The sequence below is a fragment of the Bufo bufo genome, chromosome 4, assembly GCF_905171765.1.
Source record: "Bufo bufo chromosome 4, aBufBuf1.1, whole genome shotgun sequence".
Taxonomy (NCBI): domain Eukaryota; kingdom Metazoa; phylum Chordata; class Amphibia; order Anura; family Bufonidae; genus Bufo; species Bufo bufo.
The window spans coordinates 626,486,610-626,504,032 of NC_053392.1; the positions used below are offsets into that span (position 1 = coordinate 626,486,610).

Sequence of the window (17,423 nt, forward strand, 5' to 3'; positions counted from 1 at the left end):
TGCTCTGCATTGCTGACAGGGAACTAAATTTAGTGAAAACATCTGTTACTGATCGGAAGATGCGCGACTACAAGCGCACGCTGCTGATGGCATTCCCACCTGACAGCGGGGGCACAGTGGAAGCACAAGGCGAAGGCAGGGTTAGCATGGCCAAAATGTGGAAAAGGTCGCCAGGAAGAGGTCGCCAACGCAGCTGGGGCACCGCCAGCACCTGAGAAGGCAGGGTTAGCATGGCCAAAATGTGGAAAAGCTTTGTCAGCCTTGGAGGTGCTGACCTGCCCTGCAGCCAGTGTATAGTGTGAACGTGTGTTTAGCACGGCAGAGAGCATTATCACAGGCTGCAGCCAATGTGGACAAGCTTACGTTTATTAAAATGAACCAGGCATGGATCCCACAGGACTTGTCCCTAACTTGTGCAGAATAGACATTTATACCAGCCTCAACCATCCATTCTTTTACTAAAGTGCACGTATTCTTTGTTTTATTTTGTTATATGTCCCAATATTTTGGGGGATACCACAATTTAAAAATAAAAAATAACACAAATCAGTGTTGGCTACCTATTCCTCCTTCACCGCCGCTTACACCTACACCGCCACGTCAACCTACACCGCCACATCCACCGCCTCCTCAACCTCCTACTCCTAGATCCAGATTGTTATTTTAAATTTTTCTGTATTTTATGTTATTTTAAGTCATTTCCCTATCCACATTTGTTTGCAGAACAGTTGTCATGCTCTTAAGCACATTTTGATGCCTTTTGCAGCCCTGTAGCCCTTTCCAGGACTATTTTAGAGCCATTTTAGTGCCCAAAAGTTCGGGTTTCTATTGACTTCAATGGGGTTCGGGTTCAAGTTTGGGTCCCGAACCCGAACTTTTTTTTCAAGTTCGGCCGAACTCGTCGAACCTGAACATCCAGGTGTCCGCTGAACTCTAGGTGGAACCTTCTCGCTAGTTGCAATTGTGCTTGTGTCTACATTTCTTTTTTCCACAGGTGGCACTGTGCTCATGTTCTGCCATCACTGGGTGCTATATGTAAAAATAAAATTTTTATTATGACATGATTAAAATATAATATATATAATAAGCCGTTAAAAAGTGAAGGAGAGTGACAGAGAAAGCGCCATCCTGGCGCTGCACACATCAAAAGAGATATAATAATAAATAACAAACATGTCCGAATGTTAGCAAATAGTACATATAAAGAATATATGGCAAGTCTCAATCAAATTGGCTACACGGCTAAAGGATAAGGGATCACATGCATGATACCACAATAGTAACCAGGTATCAGAAAAACACCTACGGTATATCCAATGCCAATAAAGCCAAAAGACAGGGACTCAACCAGGATGGCGCTACACCGACGCGCGTTTCGGCGTGCCTGACCCCGTTCACTTTTTAACGGCTTATCATATATATTATATTTTAATCATGTCATAAGAAAAATTATATTTTTACATATGGTATTTGGAGCTCCGTTCAGAAGCTCACGCCATTATAGTGATTGATAATGCTGTGTGCCTCTGACTGACCTTTCTGTAACAGAATCATACTGACAGAAAGCTGTCACTATGATTCTGTTACAGAAAGGTCACACAGAGGCAACACAGCATTATCAATCATGATAATGTTATGTGCTTCTGTAGTCCAGACCGCACGATCCCTCTCTCACACAGAGTGTGATTCCCGCAAGGGACACGCTCGTGTGAAAGATCTCTTAGGGGTTTAGTAGAGGCGCATTGTGACTGAATAGCGGAGACTATGTAACGTGTCTGGTGACATGACCCTTCATTAGCAGCCATGTTACAGACAGGACCTCTATGCAGACAGCACAGAAGATTTGCCTAACAAGTGGGCATGGCTTATGAACTATAGCGAATGGCACAGAATATCCACAAATACTATATTAGTAAGCACCATACAGTCATCTTACATACTATTTGACAACAGCACCAATGTCCCAATTATATATAAGATGCACGGTTACCAGCAGTCAGGCTCATCCCCGCTCCAAACTGCAAAGAATATAAAAGATTGTAACCAGCGTCTTGAGAAAGTCTTGGAATAAGCCGAAACATTGCCTGTTTTTATTTGTGGACTGGAATAAACTTGCAAAAGAGAAGACGCATTGGTCACAGGTAGCCAGAAAGTGGCCAAGCCTTTAAATAGCACAATAATCAGGTAAAGTCAGTAGTGACACTAAAATATGTTCTGCAGTAAAACATACCTAGAAATAAATAGTTTTCTTTTAAAAAAATCCAGCGAAAGGCGAGTGCATTTCTGCAGACTGTCCACTAGCTGTCCGGTAAAATAAGAGTACAGCTCATAGCATTGCTGCAAAAACAAAAAAAAAAAAACACTGTATTTTGTCTGTAGGTAATGATACATATACAGAAAGTGAATAAGGCAAGAAAAGAAAGTAATATTTTGGACATAATATAACATATATATCCAATACAATACAATGACTGATGACAACAACAACAAACCCCACCATCCGCTTGTTCTTGTGTCCTGTATTTCTGGTCCTCTACAGATGACTGTCTGCTATTCTGAATTTCCGAAAACAGGGGAAGGTTTCTTTGCTTTGACAATGTAATAGAACCTGCCACCAACTACTATACTATCACAATGAAGACACAGAAAACCTGCTTGGTATATTAGTAAATGCTTGTCCATAGCCGCAGAGATACACGGTACATGACCGTCCATGGTAAAAACATTACAAACAGCTGCAAAAAAAGAAACACTGCTCACCTTGTCTGGGATCCATTGTTGGTGCTCCAGAGGTCCCCTCGATCTTTGGTTACAAGTGGCCTGCATGTGACCACTGCACTCACGACATGCAGTACCTCACTGGCATCACTGCTCAGAGCTGTGCCCTGATGGCAGTAGTACCTCATATGACTACTGCAGCCATGGATAGACTGGGTGGACACTACTACTGCCATCAGGGCACAGCTCTGATCATTGATGCCAGTGACGTACGGCATGTGATGTGCAGGCCACTTGTAAACAAAGATAGGTAGGACAACCAGACTGCCACCACTGGATCTTCAGGGGAAAGAGAAGGTGGTTATAGTGGTCTGTACACTGTAGTACAAGCAGGATAACCTCTTCATTCCCATGACTTACTTTGGATTTATTTTCTGCTCATTTGTTTTAATGATTGCTCCTGGTTAAAGGGTTATTTCCATCTTATAAAGTGATGGCATATTTCTAGGACATGCCATGACTTTATGATCATTGGTACACTCCGGGATCTATTGAACAACATATCCTGAGAACAAAGGGGCCACAGCACTGGTTTAGTTATCAGTCCCCTTCAAAGTTGTTCCCTGTACGATGACCATGCAAGGAACTGAACTATGGCCTCACTGTTCGCTGCAGTTCCTTGAATGGCCAGGAAGATGGGTGCTGGTGCGCAGGGAATAGTGCAGGGGATGCAGCCTACTCCAGCACTTTAATAAAAAACCCTCTGAAGAGCGAGGACACAATGAGCCGTCCATCATTTCAAGGGGAAGACTTGGACACCATGTAGAAATGGTATGTAATGACTGTAGGTAGGGACAGACAAGGACAGTGAGCCCTAAGGCTAGTACCCAGCCCGCTTTCCCTACCTACTTGGAGAATAAGCCCTAGATAGCTAGAGCACAACCGTTCGACGGTCCATGCTTTATAAGTGCAGAGACGGACTACAAACAAAGACAGACACAAAACAGAGTAGTATGTAAATGGGTCAAAACCAGTCAGGCTACGAGAGACTTAGAGTGGTTAGAAGAAAAGCCAGGATCAGAACCTGACGGACAACCCAGTACCAAATGAGAGACAGAGAGCAGTCAGAAGACAAGCAATCCAAAAAAGTACAGGAGCAAGAATCAGTAACATGGCTAGTGAGTCAAAGACTATCACTGACACTGGTGTATAGCCAGGAAGGCGACAAGTCCCTGGATCAGAACCTGACATGTCCAAAGACTCGGCGCGCTATTAGTCAGAAACACTAGCACACAGTAATAGATCAGCTGAGCAATCTCTCCCAGCACACGCCCACTACGGGGAGAAACAAAGCATTGCATCCTGTTGCTAAGGATGCGGTCATGTCACCAGGGGGCATGGCTCAGCAGCGCGTCTCTCCTGGCGCGGCATGCCGAAGCTGAGGATCGCGCTGCTGGAGCCCGAACAGATAAGTCTGTTACATGGTAATAAAAGTTTTTTTAGCAATTGCAGTTTCTGCAAAAGCACACAACTCCATAGTCCTCTATTAACATGGAGGCTGGTAACTGGTAAAGTACCTTACTAAATTCTTCATCCTTTGCCTGTTCTTCCACGACCGCTTCATATTCATCTACATCAGTAAATGCAACTCGTCTGGCTTCTGTTACATAAAACAGTGACAGGAGATTGAACAGGATTCATAGGGACTCGGCACATACAGTATTTCACAAAATGTTTTGTAACTAAAGGGGGTTTAGAATGTCAACCCAACAAGCAAACTAGTCATATACTAGTACCACAGATACTATAGCAGCAGACATTTTATTTATTTCTGTTATTTATAAAGAATTTGTGTTTTCTTGCAGTGGGCAGGCAATAGGAAGTGCCGCCAAAGTTTCCAAGAAGCTCATTTTATGATGATGGAGACATATGGCAGCATTTCTCTTTGCCACTTTTGCAAAAATGGTAGCCTCAACAAAAACACAATGTCACTATCACTGTAAGTAGCAGAGATTACTAAACCTGTGATTCATCAAAAAGTCTCTTTAAGTCCAGCTTCATGTCTTGTCCCACAGTTAAGCATTTAAAGGGGTTGTCTCACTTCAGCAAATGGCATTTACCATGTAGAGAAAGTTAAAGTAGCACTTCACAAAAAATGTTTATTTTCTGACCTGCTAGAAAGGTATATGACATAATCTGTACTGAAAGTACTGAAATTTTCTCATCAGTGACTGTATTTGTGAGTTACAACCTCCCTTCCGATCCTCAGCCGTGTCATGTGACCAACACTCTGATCTCCAGCTGACGCAGGACAGGAAGTCAGTTACTTCTTGTCACGGCTGTGTGTGAGCAACAAGAGCATGCACAGAAAATAGAGCTACTGACCGGACCCAAACTAGGGAGGATAAAGGGTGACCCCTGTCCGACCCTCAAAAGCTCTCCCTATGCTGCTAAGCCCATGCCCGGATCCAAATGGTGGAAGGAGGCATGCCCACGTACCTAAGACTGATGGCCACTGTAACCCCTACAATAGTGGAAGGGGCACGGCCACCGGTGCCCTGCTCAGTATATGGAGGGAACCGTGGTCGCCTCGGATCCAGTCAGAAAACACACAGATACACAGCAATGTCTGCACACTTAGCTGAAGGGCTGCAGCCGCAGTGAAGACGGATCCAAAGACAGGCTGGCAATATCCGGAGTACTTGCTGCAGCAGAACACAGGTCCAGTGAAAGGATAGCATACAAGGGAAGATACTCAAGCAAGAGCTACAACCCAAATGAGAAATATAATCCACACCTACAATAGGAGGAGGGGGAATATAAAGGCAGGGAAATCAAACGGAGGAGAAACAGCTGGGAGGAAGGAAACAGAAAACTCCTCCCAGCTCTAGTAGTGACATCATCACAGGGGTGGAGAAACAGAGCTGTGAGAACGTCCCAAAGCTCTGGTAGTGACAGTACCCCCCCCTCTACGGGTGGACTCCGGACACCCAGGACCCACCTTCTCAGGATGAGCCCTATGAAATGCCCTGATGAGGCGAGTGGCTTTAATGTCCGACACCGGAACCCACATCCTCTCCTCAGGACCATAACCCTTCCAATGAACGAGGTACTGGAGAGAACTGCGGACAATGCGAGAGTCCACAATTCTGGAAACCTCAAACTCCAGATTGCCATCAACCAAAATCGGAGGAGGAGGCAAAGAGGAGGGTACCGTGGGCTGGACATATGGTTTTAAGAGAGATCTGTGAAATACATTATGTATCTTCCAAACCCGTGGAAGATCAAGACGGAAGGCAACAGGATTGATGACTGACAAGATTTTATAAGGCCCAATAAACATGGGACCCAATTTCCAGGAGGGAACCTTCAGTTTAATATTTCTTGTAGACAACCACACCAGATCACCCACACTCAGGTCCGGACCAGGCACACGTCTCTTATCAGCCACACGCTTATACTTCTCACTCATCTTTCTAAGATTACTCTGAATCTTTTGCCAAATGGTAGACAAAGACGAGGAAAATCTCTCCTCCTCGGGCAAACCAGAAAGAGCCCCTCCCGAGAATGTCCCAAACTGCGGATGGAACCCATATGCACCAAAGAATGGCGACTTATCAGAAGATTCCTGACGGCGGTTGTTCAGAGCAAACTCAGCAAGAGGGAGAAATGAACACCAATCCTCCTGGTTCTCTGCCACGAAACAGCGCAAATATGTCTCCAGATTCTGATTGAGGCGCTCAGTCTGACCATTCGACTGCGGGTGAAAAGCAGAAGAGAAGGACAGCCGAACCCCCAGGCGAGAACAGAAAGCCTTCCAGAACCTGGACACAAACTGCGTGCCTCTATCGGAAACAATATCAGAGGGAATGCCATGCAATTTAACAATATGGTCGACAAAAGCTTGCGCCAACGTTTTAGCATTGGGTAAACCAGGGAAAGGTACGAAATGAGCCATCTTGCTAAAACGGTCCACCACCACCAGGATCACCGACTTCCCTGAGGAACGAGGAAGATCCGTGATAAAGTCCATGGACAGGTGTGTCCAAGGACGGGAAGGTATGGGTAACGGGAGAAGGGAACCTGAAGGCCGTGAACGAGGGACCTTAGCGCGAGCGCACGTCTTACAAGCAGCCACAAAACCCTCCACCGACTTACGAAGAGCCGGCCACCAAAATCTCCGAGCAATGAGATCTACCGTGGCTCTACTCCCGGGGTGACCAGCAAGAACAGTATCATGATGCTCCTTGAAGAGTTTGTGACGAAGCTCAGGAGGCACAAACAACTTCCCAGAAGGACAACGGGCAGGTGCCTCAGTCTGGGCAGCCTGGACCTCGGCCTCCAAATCCGAATATAGAGCAGAAACAACTACCCCCTCCGCCAAAATGGGACCCGGGTCCTCGGAGTTTCCTCCTCCCGGAAAACAGCGAGAGAGAGAGCATCAGCCTTCACATTTTTGATCCCAGGGCGGAATGTGACGACAAAATTGAATCTGGAGAAGAACAGAGACCATCTGGCCTGTCTCGGATTCATACGCCTGGCCGACTCCAAGTATGCCAGATTCTTATGGTCGGTAAAAACGGTGATAGGGTGCCTGGCCCCCTCCAACCAATGGCACCATTCCTCGAAAGCCAACTTGATGGCCAACAACTCCCTATCTCCCACATCATAGTTTTTCTCTGCCGGGGAGAGTTTTTTAGAGAAAAAGGCACAGGGTCGCCATTTGGCAGGAGAAGGGCCCTGGGACAAAACCGCACCCACACCCACCTCGGAAGCATCCACCTCAACAATAAAAGGTAAGGAAACATCGGGATGCACCAAGACGGGAGCAGATGCAAAACTCTCTTTAATCTTAGAAAAAGCTGCAAGCGCCTCCTCCGACCAAGAGGAAAAATCCGCCCCCTTTTTTGTCATGTCAGTGAGGGGTTTGACCACAGAGGAATAATTCAAAATGAACTTTCTGTAATAGTTCGCAAAACCCAAAAAGCGCATCAATGCCTTCTGATTCTCAGGAAGCTCCCACTCAAGTACAGCACGGACCTTCTCCGGATCCATGCGAAAACCAGAAGCAGAGAGGAGAAAACCCAGAAATTGAATCTCCGATACCATAAAAAGACATTTCTCCAGCTTGGCGTACAATTTATTTTCCCGCAGAATCTGCAGAACCTGAAAAAGATGATCCTGATGGGTCTGAACATCAGGGGAAAAAATCAAAATATCATCAAGATACACCAATACAAATTTCCCCATTAAATGGTAGAAAATACTGTTAACAAAATGCTGAAAGACGGCCGGAGCATTCATCAGGCCGAAAGGCATAACGAGATTCTCGAAATGCCCGTTAGGGGTATTAAAGGCCGTTTTCCATTCATCCCCCTCTCTGACCCTGACCAGGTTGTACGCGCCTCTCAAATCCAATTTGGAAAAAACCTTGGCCCCAACAATTTGGTTGAAGAGGTCCGGGATCAGAGGAAGGGGATAGGGATCGCGAATCGTGATACGGTTCAGCTCCCTAAAATCTAGGCAAGGTCTCAGAGAGCCATCTTTTTTTTTAACAAAAAAAAAAACAGAGGCAACAGGTGATTTTGAGGGACGAATATGCCCCTTATCGAGACTCTCGGAGATATAGGTTTGCATTGCGATTCTTTCCGGTTGTGAGAGATTGTAGAGGCGAGCTTTTGGCAGCTTGGTGCCGGGAATGAGGTTAATGGGACAGTCAAACTCCCGGTGAGGAGGTAGCTCCTGAACACCGCTCTCGGAAAACACGTCCGAGAAATCAGAGAGAAATGATGGCACAGTTTTAGTAGACACCTCTGCAAAAGTCGCTGTAAGACAATTCTCTCTACAAAAGTCACTCCACTCATTTATTTGCCTTCCTTGCCAATCAATAGTGGGGTTATGTCTAGTGAGCCAGGGTAACCCCAAAACTAGAGGAGAAGGCAATCCGTTAAGGACAAAACAAGATATATCCTCCACATGAGTGTCACCTACAGCTAACCGGATATTGTGAACAATGCCCTTCAGAGATCTCTGTGAGAGTGGAGCAGAGTCAATAGCAAAAACAGGTATATCCTTTTCTAATGTGCAAACCTGAAAACCATGCATGGCCACAAATTGAGTGACAATAAGATTGACGGCCGCTCCACTATCAACAAAAATCTCACAAGAAATGACTTTGCTCTCTAGCGCCACCCTGGCAGACAGGAGAAAACGGGAACTGCAGGTCAGAGGAAAAGCATCAATTCCTACATCAACTTTGCCCAAAGTAGCAGATGAAGCAGAGTTTGATGATTTACCTTCTGAGGTTTTTCTCTTATTATCGCTCTTAGTACAGTTCAAGAATCTCCTAGACGGACAAACATTTGCCAAATGACCTATGCCCCCACAACAAAAACACACCATACTCTGAGGACTAAATCCTCTTTTATCAGGGGCAAGTCGACCTAGCTGCATGGGCTCCTCCTCAGAGGGGAGCGAGACAGGATGAGGCCCCTGCACACTGAATGAGTCCGCACCACTGCCCCTAGACTGACAATGGCTGGACAGAGAGGTCTCGTTTCTTTCTCTTAGACACCTGTCAAGGCGTACCGCCAGTGACATGGCAGACTCTAAGGACGTTGGTCTCTCATGGAAAGCAAACGCATCTTTCAATCTCTCTGAGAGACCATGACAGAACTGACTCCGGAGTGCAGCATCATTCCAACCTGAATCAGCTGCCCATCTCCGAAATTCAGAACAATAAAGCTCCGCAGACAGTTTGCTCTGGCATAAAAAACGTAAGTTAGATTCGGCCAGAGCAACACGATCCGGGTCATCATATATCTGCCCCAGGGGCCACAAAAAATCCTTCCACGGATCGAAGGGAGGGATCCCCTGATGGCAGCGAAAAATCCCAAGTCTGAGCATTACCCCTGAGCAGGGAGATGACAATCCTCACCCTCTGCTCCTGATTACCAGAGGAATGTGGACACAAGCAAAAATGGAGTTTGCATGCCTCTCTGAAGCGAACAAAACTCTCACTGCCCCCGGAGAACGTTTCCGGAAGTGAGACCTTTGGCTCGCAACAGACTCCATGGGCCGGAGCAGAGCCCAATGCTTAAAGCTGAGTCATAGATTGACGGAGATCCGCTACCTCCAAAGAAAGTCCCTGCATGCGGTCAACCAGGCCAGAAAGCGGATCCATGTCAAAAAAGACGGTTTTGGTGGATTATAATGTCACGGCTGTGTGTGAGCAACAAGAGCATGCACAGAAAATAGAGCTACTGACCGGACCCAAACTAGGGAGGATAAAGGGTGACCCCTGTCCGACCCTCAAAAGCTCTCCCTATGCTGCTAAGCCCATGCCCGGATCCAAATGGTGGAAGGAGGCATGCCCACGTACCTAAGACTGATGGCCACTGTAACCCCTACAATAGTGGAAGGGGCACCGGCCGGTGCCCTGCTCAGTATATGGAGGGAACCGTGGTCGCCTCGGATCCAGTCAGAAAACACACAGATACACAGCAATGTCTGCACACTTAGCTGAAGGGCTGCAGCCGCAGTGAAGACGGATCCAAAGACAGGCTGGCAATATCCGGAGTACTTGCTGCAGCAGAACACAGGTCCAGTGAAAGTAGGGGTGCACCGAAATTTCGGCAGCCGAAAATATCGGCCGAAAATGCACCTAATCCACTTCGGCCGATATTGTTACATATCGGCCGAAAATATGGGGTGTGGGATTTGTCACCCACCATCTGCGGGCGGGCGCCGGGCGGGCGGTTTACTTTGTCACTGCATCTTTATTTTACCTTACAATCGTGAGGCTCCAGTAACTAACAACTCTGCAGGCAGAGCGGAGGCCGGCGTAACGTCACTTACTCACGTGACGCGCCTGCTCCGCCTCCTTCATTCATAAAGTGGGCGGAGCAGGTGCGTCACGTGAGTAAGTGACGTTACGCCGCCCTCCGCTCTGCCTGCAGAGTTGTTAGTTACTGGAGCCTCACGATTGTAAGGTAAAATAAAGATGCTGTGAGCAGCAGGGCCGGGGCTGTTATGGGTAGGGGGGATCGGTCTATGGAACTGCTATGGGGAGGGGGGATCTGTGCACTGCTATGGGGAGGGGGGGATCTGTGCACTGCTATGGGGAGGGGGGATCTGTGCACTGCTATGGGGAGGGGGGATCTGTGCACTGTTATGGGGAAAGGGATCTGTGCACTGTTATGGGGAAAGGGATCTGTGCACTGTTATGCCCATAACAGTGCACAGATCCCCCTCTCCATAACAGCGCCACCCACAGATCCCCCTCTCCATAACAGCGCCACCCACAGATCCCCCTCTCCATAACAGCGCCACCCACAGATCCCCCTCTCCATAACAGCGCCACCCACAGATCCCCCTCTCCATAACAGCGCCACCCACAGATCCCCCTCTCCATAACAGCGCCACCCACAGATCCCCCTCTCCATAACAGCGCCACCCACAGATCCCCCTCTCCATAACAGCGCCACCCACAGATCCCCCTCTCCATAACGGCGCCACCCACAGATCCCCCTCTCCATAACGGCGCCACCCACAGATCCCCCTCTCCATAACGGCGCCACCCACAGATCCCCCTCTCCATAACGGCGCCACCCACAGATCCCCCTCTCCATAACGGCGCCACCCACAGATCCCCCTCTCCATAACAGCGCCACCCACAGATCCCCCTCTCCATAACGGCGCCACCCACAGATCCCCCTCTCCATAACAGCGCCACCCACAGATCCCCCTCTCCATAACAGAGCCACCCACAGATCCCCCTCTCCATAACAGCGCCACCCACAGATCCCCCTCTCCATAACAGCGCCACCCACAGATGAATTTCATTCATGAAAAAGAATTATTAATAAAATCATTAAAAAAAAAGTATTTTAAAAGTATTTGGGCAAAAAGGCAGTTTCGGTTTCGGTTTCGGTTTTCGGTCAAGGGCATCCTGAATTTTCGGTTTCGGTTTCGGACCAGAATTTTCATTTCGGTGCACCCCTAAGTGAAAGGATAGCATACAAGGGAAGATACTCAAGCAAGAGCTACAACCCAAATGAGAAATATAATCCACACCTACAATAGGAGGAGGGGGAATATAAAGGCAGGGAAATCAAACGGAGGAAAAACAGCTGGGAGGAAGGAAACAGAAAACTCCTCCCAGCTCTAGTAGTGACATCATCACAGGGGTGGAGAAACAGAGCTGTGAGAACGTCCCAAAGCTCTGGTAGTGACACTTCTCTATTCATTCCTACGAGACTGACATTGAGGATCCCATATGAATACATAGAGAAACTGACTTCCTGTCCAAACATAGGTGAGAATGAGAAGGGAGGTTATATCTCACAGATACAGACACTAGTGACAAGATTACCCTCACTACAGATTACATCATGTACCTTTCTAACAGGTCAGAGAATACATTTTTTTCGGGAGTTCTTCTTTAATACAAGGCATTTCCTAATGTATTGTGATTTTCCATATTGCCTCCTCTGCTGGCTTGACTCCTTTTTCCAACACATTATACACTGCTCATATCCAGGGATTATGCCCATCCTGCAATCCAGCAGCAGTGGTCTTGCTTGTAATTTTTTTTAGTCCCACTAGGGAACATAATAACATGATCTTTTGATCACAGAAACAATGACTTTGTTATACTCAGCACGCCAAAACACACTTGCCATTCACTATAAAGCTGACAGGCATTCTATTAAACCCCTGACGAAGCTAGACTGGCGAAACCCGGGTCGGGTGGATCTGTGATGAAAAAGACTTGTTTTTATGACTCAAATTTTAGACCTGTTGTAAGTAGAATAAAAACCTGCTGATTGCGATAATACCTGATGGAACTTCACTATTTGTACTAATACTTCCCTCTAGGGTGCAGGTGTACGTGAGTGCACCTAGCCTCTGGTAACCGATTGTTTGGCTACAAGGTGGAACAACCTGAGCATTAGAAAGAAAGTTCTGGGATTGGAACTTTGCACTCAGAAGGCAGCGCGAGCAACAAATTTTGGACATTCTATTAAACCAAACAACCCATCAGCAATGATGTTTAAAGGGGTTCTCCAGGCTTTTAATATTGATGACCTACCTTCAGCATAAGTCATCAGGTCGGCAGGGGTCCGACAGCCGCCACCCCTGCCGATCAGCTGTATGAAGGGAAGGTGTGCTCAGTGTGCACGTGCCGTCTCCCTTCCTGCTCGCTGTTGCTATGTCTATGGCAAAACGCGTGCGCCTTCCCTTCATACAGCTGATTTGCAGGGTTGATGGGTGTCGGACCTCCATCGATCTAATATTAATGACCTATCCTGAAGATAGGTCATCAATAGTAAAAGCCTAGAGAACTCCTTTAACTGTGTAGCGCTCACTATCCTACCATGGTATATAGACAGTTAAACAGCCAGGACTGGAGTTGTCTGATCCCTGCTGTTTCAGCCCAGCTGTCAGTCAATGTCAGGCTGCCACAGTAATTGTCTGTCCGTAGGAGTGAGACTTATGCTGACGCTGCGTTGGATGCCGTTATGTAAATATTTATTGGTTGTGTGAAAAGCTCTGCGTTTTCAGGACTAACCTCATCCCTTCTTCAGGCACCACACATTGCCTGAAACTAACGTTGAGGAGTACATGACCTCCCCCGAACAGCGCAGTCCACTGTGGGTGCCCTTGTCTCACTCTGAATATATACAGTACATAGCATATGTCATTGATCCCCTCTGGTCAAATACAAAGTATAACAAACAGTAGGCGCTGGTAGCTGTGAGATATAAGAAAGTGTGTGGTGAATAACCGAATATAACAGAAGGCGGTTGTTACAACAGTATCGTGAAATAACGCTGCTTATACAGTATCTCACAAAAGTGAGTACACCCCTCATATTTTTGTAAATATTTTATTATATCTTTTCATGGGACAACACTGTAGATCTGACACTTTGATACAATGTAAATTAGTCAGTGTACAGCTTGTATAACAGTGTAAATTTGGTGTACTCTCTAAATAACTCAATACACAGGCATAAATGTCTAAACCGCTGGCAACAAAAGTTAGTACACCCCTAAGTGAAAATGGCCAAATTGTGCAAAAATTTGCCATTTTTCCTGCCTGGTGTCATGTGACTCATTAGTGTTACAAGATCTCAGGTGTGAATGGGGAGCGGGTTTGTTAAATTTGGTGTTATCGCTCTCACACTCTCTCATACTGGTCACTGGAAGTTCAACATGGCTCCTCATGGCAAAGAACTCTCTGAGGATCTGAAGAAAATTATTTTTACTCTACATAAAGATGGCCTAGGCTATAAGAAGATTGCCAACACCCTGAAACTGAGCTGAGCAGCACAGTGGCCAAGATCATACAGCGGTTTAACAAGACAGGTTCCACCACCAGAGCAGGCCTCGCCATGGTGGACCAAATAAGCTGAGTGCACGTGCTCAGCATCATATCCAGAGGTTGTCTTTTAAAAATAAACATATGAGTGTATGAGTGCTGCCAGCATTGCTGCAGAGGTTAAAGGTGTGGGGGGATCAGCCTGTCAGTGCTTAGACCATATACTGCACACTGCATCAAATTGGTCTGCATGGCTGTTGTCCCAGAAGGAAGCCTCCTTTAAAGATGATGCACAAGAAAGCCCGCAAAAAGTTTGCTGAAGACAAGCAGACTAAGGACATGGATTACTGGAACCATGTCCTGTGGTTTGATGAGACCAAGATAAACTTATTTGGTTCAGATGGTGTCAAGTGTGTGTGATGGCAATGAGGTGAGGACTACAAAGACAAGTGGGTCTTGCCTACAGTCAAGCATGGTGGTGGGAGTGTCATGGTTTGGGGCTGCATGAGTGGCACAGTTTATTGAGGGAACCATGAATGCCAACATGTCCTGTGACATACTGAAGCAGAGCATGATCCCCTCCCTTTATAAACCGCAGGGCAGTATTCCAACATGATAACGACCACAAACACACCTCCAAGATGACCACTGCTTTCCTAAAGAAACTGAGGGAAAAGGTGCTGGACCGGCCAAGCATGTCTCCAGATCTAAACCCTATTGAGCATCTGTGGGGCCTCCTCAAACGGAAGGTGGAAGAGCGCAAGGTCTCTAACATCCACCAGCTCCGAGATGTCATCATTGAGGAGTGGAAGAGGAGTCCAGTGGCAACCCATAAAGCTCTAGTAAACTCCATGCTCAAGAAAGTTAAGGCAGTGCTGGAAAAAAATGGTGGCCACACAAAATATTCACACTTTGGGCACAATTTGGCCATTCTTACTTAGGGGTGTACTCACTTTTGTTGCCGGCGGTTTAGACATTAATGTCTGTGTGTTGAGCTATTTTGAGGGCACGCCAAATTTACACTGTTTCACAGACTGTACACTGACTACTGTACATTGTATCAAAAGGTCAGATCGTCAGTGTTGTCCTATGAAATGATATAATAAAATATTTTCTGATGTAAGAGGTGTACTCACTTTTGTGAGATACTGTAGGCTTATAACTGCCAGAAAGCAAAAGATGTATGAAACATAGGGAACAGAGGTGTGAAGCACACTCCGCTTATATGATTCTACAGTGCCTTCGTTTTTTTTAAATATTATTTCTGTACAATAATAATGCTGACCTGCCAGTGTTCTAAATTGTAAATAATTGTTTGGGAATTACATTTAATAAATATAAGGTACACACATAGTAGGTCCACATCTGCCATGTGGTTTCTGTTTATAATGGAAACCACAATGCAGTGGCAGATCTGTTGCACAGCGGACACCACTGGCGCCGGATGGACCTCAGAATTCGGATGATTTGACTTTTGAAGGAAAAAAGAGTGCTCCATGCAGTGCTAATTTCCCTGTCAAACTCTTAGGAGAAACAGTGATTTTCTGTCTGCCTCTTCCACTCTGTGTACTAACATTGCTGGGGCAGTTGCTATGTAACTGCTTTGGATCTGTGTCTGGGTCAGGTTATCACCTAGCTTAGTCTGCTTTGTCTTTTAAAGTTGAGGCTTTTTGCTTTGCTGGTTGCTGGGGATAGTGTATGCTCTGTGCATTTGTTTTCAGAGTCTTTGCTTATTGTGTTGTGTCAGTGCATCCTGGGACCTATGATCATCCAGCCTTTCGTTGCTGTTTGCATTAAAGTTTGTCGTTCATTATTTCCATGTGATTCTGTTATTGTCTGATGAGTTGGTTTTTGATTTGTCTTGGCTATCTTGCTGGGTTGTACTTCAGAGCAGGGTCGGTTCAGTATATCCTTAATTCTACTATTTGTACTGGGTATACAGAGGAACTTCTGTGAAAGACTTTATGAAAGTGATGGTTCTGCAAGTCAAGTGCCGTACACTACGGCGCGCTATATTGATGGAGTAAGATGTTTCAAAATGTGACCAGTGCTCCCTCTGATCGTGCACTAGGCATGTGCTACCTAGGGAGACTGAACAGCAGGCAGCACGCGCTCAGTTCACAATCTACATGAGGAGGGAGGGAGTGCAGGTCACCCCATTCAGAAATATCTTTATATCTGCTCCCTGTCATTGATCTGCTCTCAGCTTGTATTCTAATACTGTCTCCTGTCTACTCAATTGCTGGACTCCATATTGTGCATCGGTGGCCATCCTCATTTGGTTCCTATCTTTTACAAGCGTGTTTATACCAGTACACTATTGTGTAATTCAGCTCTACTGCAAGTCCTGGGAGTATCTGACAGCGTTAGCACCTTGCAAAGGTGACTGCTAAATGTGAAGTCCAGTTGTGAAGTCTTGTGAACAACGGGTGTTGTTACACAAATATAACAGAATTTGCAACAAAGCCTCCAAACAGCGACTCTGAGGAAGGTGTGAATAGAGCCTTAGCCTCGACACAAAAGCAGGAGCAATTCTGTGAGCTTTAGAGCTGAAATCTTGTACCATTCCTGTGTGTGAAGTCACTGAACAAGCAAGAAATGCTTTGAGAAAGATCCTAAAATTGTTATAAAACTACTGCAATATTTTTATTTAACCACAGTAATTAAATGATGTCTACAGACTGTTCGGTAGCGGACTCATTACCTTTTTTTTTTCTCAATGGTTTAGTATTCGTTGCAGGTTTTGGTTCGTACACAGATTCAAAAATGCAAATGAGTTCTTGCACAGTTTGCTCAATCTGTTCACTTCTGTGGTTCAAATATTTTGCCATTTCTTTTGTGTAAATCTAAAAATGATGGACCAACAGTTAGGTACGTACCTACTGCAGCTAACTGTAAAGTCATGTTAGCTCACACTCTAAACTTGTATTTTATCTCTATCACTGCCGGCAGGGGCAATGTGACTGTATACCGTATATTCTGTGAGCCTAACTGCTCAATAAGGCCTCATGCACACAAACGTATTTTGTTTCCGTGTCCGTTCTGGTTTTTTTGCGGATAGGATGCCGACCCATTCATTTCAATGGGTCCGCAAAAAATATGGACAGAACACAGTGTGCTATCCGCATCCGTATGTCCGTTCCGTAGCCCCTCAATAAAAATATACCCGGTAACATGTCCTATTCATGTCCGTTTTAGGCATTGTTACAATGGATCCGCAAAAAAAAAAACAATGGCATACGGATGTCATCTGTTTTTTTTTGCGGACCGCAAAACACATACGGTCGTGTGCATGTAGCCTAAGGCAGTAAAATTTGTAGCTGGCTGTAGGTATGTTCTTGTGAGCAACAACAGATTTCTATGGAAGCCATAGTACAAGG

The 17,423-nt window shown here is 46.0% G+C and overlaps 1 protein-coding gene across 1 annotated transcript in view; it reads right to left on the bottom strand.

Moving 5' to 3' along the window:
* The window catches only part of DNAH8 (dynein axonemal heavy chain 8), a 622,089-nt gene that overhangs the window by 424,676 nt on the left and 179,990 nt on the right, over positions 1 to 17,423 (bottom strand). Inside the window, exons 24-26 of the mRNA XM_040430275.1 lie at positions 16,748 to 16,889; positions 4,296 to 4,378; positions 2,231 to 2,337 (exon numbers count right to left, since the gene is read on the bottom strand). Coding sequence (XP_040286209.1) covers positions 2,231 to 2,337; positions 4,296 to 4,378; positions 16,748 to 16,889 — 332 coding nt within the window. The remainder of the gene's footprint in view (positions 1 to 2,230; positions 2,338 to 4,295; positions 4,379 to 16,747; positions 16,890 to 17,423) is intronic.